This window comes from Hyaena hyaena, unplaced genomic scaffold (genome assembly GCF_003009895.1).
Source record: "Hyaena hyaena isolate Hyena2069 unplaced genomic scaffold, ASM300989v1 scaffold_876, whole genome shotgun sequence".
Lineage (NCBI taxonomy): Eukaryota > Metazoa > Chordata > Mammalia > Carnivora > Hyaenidae > Hyaena > Hyaena hyaena.
In genome coordinates this window covers 263,720-272,334 of record NW_024081512.1, presented here as the reverse complement: position 1 = coordinate 272,334, position 8,615 = coordinate 263,720, and the positions used below count along the sequence as shown (strand labels likewise).

The following is an 8,615-nucleotide window of genomic DNA, read 5'->3' as shown; positions in this document are numbered from 1 at the left end:
AAGCAAATTCACCGAAGATCCATAGCTAGGGTAGGCTCAGACATGAGTTGCTGCAAAGGATACTACAAAAACCTTCAGCCTATGTGTTTACTATTTGTGATCTCAGTTTATTATTGCTGATGATTTAAAGGATGAAAAAAATCATGATTATACTTCATTTGGGAAAATGAAATGATCATAACTTTAACTTAGGACTTCCTAAGCTTTTATCTGAAATACTGTAAAAGAATCTCAGCTTTCCAGTTGGAAGGAGGAAGGCTTGTGCAGTATTTCATCCTGAGTCATAGAATGCAAATCCGGTCATTTTTTCCAGCTTCAATGACTAACGTCTCCCTAGAAGCTAAGGATGAAATCTGAATTCCTAAACATTTAAGATTTAATTACAAGAGACCAAAGCCTCAACATGAAAGTGCTCTTTTTAATCTCCAGAAATCTAGATGTGCACTACCGGAATGGAAGCCATCAGTTAGCCTACTGTAGGTACTGAGTACATGAAGTGTAGCTGGTACCCTACCAATGAGATGTATCATAAGTTTTTTTTTAATGTTTATTTTTGAGAGAGAGAGACAGAGTGCAAGCAGGGGAGGGTCAGAGAGAGAGGGAGACACAGAATCAGAAGCAGGCTCCAGGGTCTGAGCTGTCAGCACAGAGCCCGACGCAGGGCTCGAACTCACGAACCAAGAGATCATGACCTAAGCCGAAGTTGGACGCTTAACCGACTGAGCTAGCCAGATGCCCCTCAAATATAATTTTAAGTGTTTTTTTTTTTTGAAAAAAATTGTAATGTTTATTTCTGAGAGAAAGAGAGAGGCAGCATGAGCACAGGAAGGTCAGAGAGAGAGGGAGACACAGAATCAGAAGCAGGCTCCAGGCTCTGAGCTGTCAGCACAGAGCCCGACGCAGGGCTCGAGCCCATGAACCATGAGATCATGACCTGAGCCAAAGTCGGATGCTTAACCAACTGAGCTACCCAGGCGCCCCTACAATTTTAGGTTAAAATAATTATCTAAGTTGCTGGTGAAGATGTGGAGAAACGGGTACCCTCCTACACTGTTGGTGGTAAACTGGTGCAGCCCCTCTGGAAAACAGTGTGGAGGTTCTTCAAAAAATTAACAATAGAACTCCTCTATGACCCGCAATAGCACTGCTAGGAATTTACCCAAGGGATACAGGAGTGCTGATGCATAGGGGCACATGTACCCCAATGTTCATAGCAGCACTCTCCACAATAGCCAAAACATGGAAAGAGCCTAAGTGTCCATCAACGGACGAATGGATCAAGAAGATGTGGTTTATCTATACGATGGAATGAGAAAGAGTGAAATCTGGCCATTTGTAGCAACATGGATGGAACTTGAGGGTGTTATGCTGAGCGAAATAAGTCAGGCAGAGAAGGACAGATACCATATGTTTGCACATATAGGAGGATTAGGAGGAACTTAACGGAGGACCATGGGGGAGAAGAAGGGGAAAAATAGTTGGGGAGAGGGAGGGAGGCAAACATTGAGAGACCCTTGAATGCTGAGAACAAACTGAGGGCTGATGGGGGTGGGGGGGAGGGGAAGGAAGGTGATGGGCATGGAGGAGGGCACGTGTGGGGATGAGCACTGGCTGTTATATGGAAACCAACTTGGTAATAAACTATTTTAAAAAATAAAGAAATAAAATTATTTCTTAAAAGTAAAAAAAACCACGAAAACCAAAGCCAAAACCCCCCCAATTATCTAAGTTAAAGAACCCTATCACTACCTCCTGACAACAGGCATGGGTGACGTTATGACGGTAGTGGGCGACTGCCTGGGGCACTGGCCTGGCCGACATTTTGCCCCTGCCTGGTTAGGCTGTGACCTGGGCACACGAGGCCTCGGGGGGCGTTTCAGGTCTTTGAGACCCCTCTGCTACTGCCTCTAGAGTCCGTGGGGTAGCTTGAGGTGAGATATGAACATTCGGAAGAGGAGTGAACTGTACACATTCTCATGCTAGTTTTTCAATCTTTTTAGGACAGAAATCATTAAAAAAAAAAAGCTAATGGAAGTAAATATCAAAGTTAATGTCCTAATTTTCTACTTAGTACAAATAGACCAATAGATCAAATCTAAGTGGAATGGATGCTTTCTTTTTTTTAAATTTTATTTAAATCCAAGTTAGTTAACACATAGTGTAATAAAGGTTTCAGTAGAATCGTGTGATTCATCATGTCCATGAAAAACCCAGTGCTCGTCCCAACAAGTGCCCTCCTCCGTGCCCCAACACCCGTTCAGCCCATCCCCCCACCCACCTCCCCTCCAGCCACAGTTTGGTCTCTGTATTTAAGAGTCTCTTATGGTTTGCTTCTCTCCCTGCTTTTATCTTATTTTTCCATCCCTTCCCCTATGTTCATCTATTTTGTTTCTTAAATACCACAAATGTTGACATCATTCAATATTTGTCCTTTCCTGACTTATTTCGCTTAGCATAATGCATTCTAGTTCCATCCACGCTGTTGCAAATCGTAAGATTTCATTCTTTTTAGTCACTAATATTCCATTGTGTATATATATATAGTATAGTACAAATATATATATATATATATATATATATATATATACCACATCTTCTTTAGTGAATGGGTATTTTCTAAGAAATTATAAATTATTAAAAAAGACTTATGAAAGCATTAAAAATGGAAGAAAAGTACGATTTAAAAAAATAAAATATCTTGGGGCATTTGGGTGGGTCAGTCGGTTAAGTGTCCGACTTTGGCTCAGGTCATGATCTCACGGTTTGTGGGTTCGAGACCCACGTCGGGCTCTATGCTGACAGCCAGCTCAGAGCCTGGAGCCTGTTTTGGATTCTGTGTCTCCCTCTCTCTGACCCTCCCCTGTTCATACACACACACACACTCTCTCTCTCTCTCAGAAATAAATAAAACATTAAAAAAAATAAAATATCTTGCTTAAAAAAGTATCAGGCTCAGTTTTCCCGGAGTTCTAAGCAAGGGTTCAAGGAACCAATAATGCCAATGTTATTTAGGACATAGAAAAAAAAAAAAAAAAAAAAGGAAGCATCCCCAAAGCATTCAGCCTGAATAGTCTACATTATAATAAAGTAGATTTAATGATCTGTCATTAAATACATTTGGTTGAATAATTTGAAATTTTTTTCTCTCTCTTTTTTTTAATGTTTATTTTTGAGAGAGAGACAGAGAGTGAGCAGGGGAGGGGCAGAGAGAGGGAGACATAGAATCGGAAGCAGGCTCCAGGCTCTGAGCTGTCAGAGCAGAGCCCGACACAGGGCTCAAACTCATGAACCATGAGATCATTACCTGAGCTGAAGTCAGATGCTTAACCAACTCCACTACCCACACGCCCTGAATAATTTGAATAATTTTAAGAGTAATTTAGCACTTTATTAGAGCAAGAAAAAAAACCCCTCTAGGATAAAGTAGTAGCTTTAATTCTAAGGCAATCTCTAACATTTAATAGAATTGCTAACCTTTCATTGCAAAATAAAAAGCAAGAAGTGCCATTATCATAACATTCCTGGCAGATCTAACCAATACAACAGGAAAAGAATAAAGATGAAAAGGCGTACATGTTGGCAAAGAGAAACTCTTATGTGGGCGTTTTGCCTGGTGATTTAGAAAATCAAAGCGAACCAGTTGAAATGTTAGAACAACTATGAAAGGATAAGAGTTCAGTAAGGTGGATGTAAGAAAGTAAAAGCACTGTTATATGCAAACAATGCACCTAGTAGGAAGTGTAAGAACAAGAAAGACCCCATTCAAAATCAAACAATAAGTATGAAATACCAAGCAATAAACTTGGGAAAAGTGCCCGTATTTATATAAGTATAAAGCCTTTACAGAAAGATACAGAGATCAGAAAGGGACATTTTAAGTCTTTGGATATAAAGATTCCATGTTGTGATGACATCGCTTTTCCTAATCTGAAAATCTTAAATCCTAAAGGGGATTTAAACACAGAACCGACACATTTAAGTTCACCTAAAATGCCAGGAAGAACGGAGAAAAATTTGAAGGACAAATGATGGGGGAGTTTGTAACTATTGGCACGTCCAATGAGAAGTATAGTCATCAAAAACATGGCATAGGAATGGAGAAGTGATCAATGGGACAAAAAGAATTCCAGACACAGAATTACACGAACACACACACACACAGACACAGACACGCACACAGGATTTCAAGTTAATGGAGAAAGTTGAGTTCATTTAATAGAAAATGGTGTAGCAACTAGCTATTCATTTGGCGAAATAATTAGATGCCTAATAGCGCATGCACTTGCGTAACAAATATGTATGAAAAACTGCTTATCCCTCACTAGTGATCAGGACATGCAAATTAAAATAAGTTTGTTGATCGGTTTGGTAAGAATAAGAAGTGAAAACATGCAACGTTCTTGACGGTCGTGAAAAGTGGCCCCTTTCGTGCATAGTTGGTGAGAATATACATCGTTGGAGGGCAACTTGACATACCAAATATAAAAATAAGCATGACTTTTAACCTGAAAGTTTCAGTTCTAGGATCCTACTCAGATATACACACTGAGTATCATCTGCAATTGCAAAAGCCAGGAACAACATAAATGTTCATAGTAGGGGAATGGTTAAAGAAATTCTCAGATTTGTACTATGGGACTCTTTAAAAACGGTAGTGCAAATGTTTATGTAATAATGTGGAAAAACTTGTAAGGTTTATTAAACGCAAAACAAAATCAAATGTTAAAATATTATCCCATTATGTCCCATCCCACTGCACGTGCAGAGAGCCTTTATTAGGTAGGGAAATGCCTGGAAGCACAGGATAGTAAGGTGCTGGCCACAGAAATGTGGGAGGGGGGTGGGGACAGAGCACTTGAGGCAGGAGGGGAGGGGGACGGGTGGCTCTTTTTGAGCTGTTCACTTTGTACTGACATCAAAAACGCAAATGCGTAGTCCTTTTCTTTTATAAAAGCATCCTTCAAGTTTTGTAATTTAACAAGAAGGAAAGAAGAGTTGGATTAGAAGAAGGGCCACTATTTTCCTCATTTCTGTTATATCAGAAGCGACCCTAGAAAGTTTACTTTTATCCATGTTCCATATTTGGCTTTTGGGGAAGATTTTATGTGAACACAGGAGCTGCATGGTAAAGTTCTTTGGGGCACTAAGACAGGTGTATAAACAAGTCTAATGTTATATCTGTGTGTGATTAGTGGAGAAGAGTATTTGAATCTTGGTTGGGCTTCATATTCTACTCCTATGTATGTTCAAAAAGATAAGTTTTAATCTTAACAATATATAGATATGAAAATACGCTGTAGAAAAAAGGTGTACATGAAAGGGTGAGGGACAGAAACTAAAAAACAACTGGTGATTTTGGAAATCGGCTTTTACTCCTCTATCTCTTCCCCAGTGGCTGAGTAAAGTCATATTCAAGTTCTAGAGGCCACGTGTTCGTGACCAGTGCTGCCATTATTTAAAAACCGATGACAGATTTATGAGGCGTACACTAATGTTCTGTGATGAGGAAGTGTAAAAACAAAGAATGGTGACAGATTTTGATGTTGTGAATCAATGAAATTTCATCCTTAATGACCAGCTCTATTGCGACAGCACAAGTGAGCACACACTGTGAAGTTTCGAGAGACCAAAGTTAGCCTTGCCGCTCCATTCCCCAACAACATTGTTTTTATTTAAGTTATTCTTCCAGAACTTCCCCCAATTTATTTCAATTCCTCTAGCTGCATCCCAGCCCAAGCCATGTTTTGTTTAATGTTTCACACGCTCACATTATTAAAAGATAAAGGGCCTACAGCCCTGACAGAGTCCTGTGTTCCTATCTTTTTACCTACTTGTAAAACTAACTGAACACACTGATTAGATGAATAAATTTTTTTAAATTTATTTATTCATTTATTTCTAGGAGAGAGAGAGAGAGAGAGAGACAGCGTGAGCAGGGGAGGGTCAGAGAGAGAGGGAGTCACAGACTGAAACAGGCTCCAGGCTCTGAGCTGGCAGTCAGCACAAGCCCGACGCAGGGCTCAAACCCACGAACCGCGAGATCATGACCTAAGCAAAAGTCGGATGCTTAACCGACTAAGCCACCCAGGCGCCCCTGATTAGATGAATAATTAAGCAACACATATTCCTCCTTTCATTGCCATTTTAATATAAAAAGAATATAAACCCCCTGTTACAAAATATATTTTCATATTATTTTTGCAGTGGAATTTAAAACACACTAACTTTAGCAAAATCATTTATGGTAGAGAAAAATGAACAATGGGCGCCCATCAGGTGGGGTGGGGACTGACTGAGACGGAATCGTTTCTGTGATGCTAATGTTCTGTATTTTGAGAGTCGTTTGGGTTACACAGCTATATGTATTTATCAAAACTCATTGACTAATACACTTAAAATCTGTGCATTTCATTGTATTTCAGTTTATCTCAAAAGAAAAACAACTGAAAGTAATGTTGAGCTCTAATTAATGGTATGCGTGCTAACATGTATGGGTACAATGTGCTGAGGCCTGCAATTTCTTTTTAAAAGAGGAAATTAAATGAATTAAATGTATTAGAAAAAATAAAACACACCAAATTTATAAAACAAAAGAATGTTAAAAAGCAAATTCTAGATGGAACAAAGACACAAAAACAGTAAAATTCTAGAAAAAAAAAAAGCTTAAATCAGTGTATGTGTATTCTGGGAACGGAAAAGATCTTTCAAGAAAAACATAAACCCAGAAGTGCCAGTGTCTAAGACTGGTTAAGTCTGACTACATAAAAGTTAAATACTTACATATGGCCAAAAAAAAAAAAAAAAAAAAAACAAAATACAAAACAAGCAAAGGCCAATAACAAACTGGAAAAACNCAAAAAAAAAAAAAAAAAAAAAAGCAAGCTACAAAACAAGCAAAGGCCAATAACAAACTGGAAAAACATATTTGCAACACCCACTGAAGACACAGGGTGTTGATTTTTGTTAATTTATGAAGAATCCATGTATATTAATAAGAAAAAGATAACAATTGCCCCAAAATTAATAAAAGATAAAAACAGTAAGTTTAAAAGGGGAAAACTATTAAGACCAAAATATATGAAAATATGCTCAAATCTCATTCATAATTAAGGAATACATACAAACAATAAGATAGCATTTTCCTGACATACTAAGATAACAAAATTAAAATGCTTGATGATGCCCACAATAATTCACAGTTGCAAAAAACTGAAAACAGCCCAAATATCCATCAACAGAGACCAGTTAAATTAATACAATGTGATGGAATAGAAGATGGCCACGAAAAGGAATGAGGTAGAGCTTCATGTATGTAAGGAGGTGGAAAAGGTCTTCAAGATACATTAGTGAAATGTACATAGTTTAAAAAAAAATACATTAAGTGAAAAATGGGGGAGTATTGACCAGTGCATCAATGAGAGGGAAAAAACTGTATTAAAGTATAGTGCAATTCTTTTTCTGTCTTCCAAAGGAATTATAAAATACTGTTAGCTGTAGTTACCTTTAGATAAATGAATAATGGGTAGGGGAAGGGGTAGAAGTTTTATTTTTCATTCTGTACCCTTCTGTACTGTTTATGTTTCTGCCCTTAAAGGTTTACCATTACTTATCTCACAGGGGTCTAACGGGCAGATAGACTACAGCTCATTCATGTTTTCTTATTTCTCTGTATTAGAAAAAATAGAGTAATTGTTTTTTACGCACAAAGATGTTAAGCCAAAACATACACAATTAAAAAATATATATAGACATACACGTACATATACACACATTGTTTGACACTGAACACAGGGGGAGGCCCACCTTTCCCATCTCAGATACAGCCATCTGAATGGAGGCCGCACACAGTTAATATTACCCAAAGATGTCTAAGCACCTCATTAAGATTAATTAAAATACTGTAAGTGTCCATGTCATTGGTGATATAAGACCACGGGTACAAAATATTTGTGACGACAGAAAGAAATCCAAGGGTCTCCTCTGAGTAATGTTCTGACCACACATGACCCATTTGTCCTTATACCACCTCACAGTTATGATTCAGAGGCTGATCTTCGAATCAGGTCCCCAAAATACGCAGTGATTGTCTTCAGTTTATTATTAAGAAAGTTTTGTTCTATTTCCACCTGCCCTCCAGGCCCGGCTAAGGAGGCCACCTAAAAAAAGGAATGGAAGAAAGTCACACATAACATAAGCGTGATTTCAAAACAAAGCATTCATTTAAATAAATGCTTTATCAAATAAGACGACTCTGGCTTTCGACTTAAGTCTTTCAAATAGCGAGGCATCTCAGATGTTCACTCTTCCTTTCCAGGCGGGTAGGACTATAGTACGGTGGTGAAATTCTGGTTTCAAACATGTCTGCTCATATGGGTGAGGCCACTGTGCTGGGTTTTTGGGCAGAACCTACTGTCTCCGGTGGCAGAAGCTAAGCCCTCAGCGGGAGAGAAAATGGACATATCCTTCTCAAATGCCAGCTTTGTTTATTAAGACAGAAACGTAAAGAAGAGCTCCCCTCCCTGGAGGCGTCTGTCCTGTTCACCTCACGTTCTTCGACAAGAGTCATGGCGCCCTGCTCCCCACCGCCAGGGGCACGGCAGAGGGCAGGATGCGCA

The 8,615-nt window shown here is 38.8% G+C and overlaps 1 protein-coding gene across 1 annotated transcript in view; it reads right to left on the bottom strand.

Moving 5' to 3' along the window:
* Window positions 1-6,840: 6,840 nt before the first annotated feature.
* TGS1 (trimethylguanosine synthase 1) overlaps window positions 6,841-8,615 on the bottom strand; it is a 42,099-nt gene continuing 40,324 nt past the window's right edge. The window contains exon 13 of the mRNA XM_039220290.1: window positions 6,841-8,156. Within this exon, the coding sequence (XP_039076221.1) occupies window positions 8,034-8,156 (123 nt within the window). The 3' untranslated portion in view covers window positions 6,841-8,033. The remainder of the gene's footprint in view (window positions 8,157-8,615) is intronic.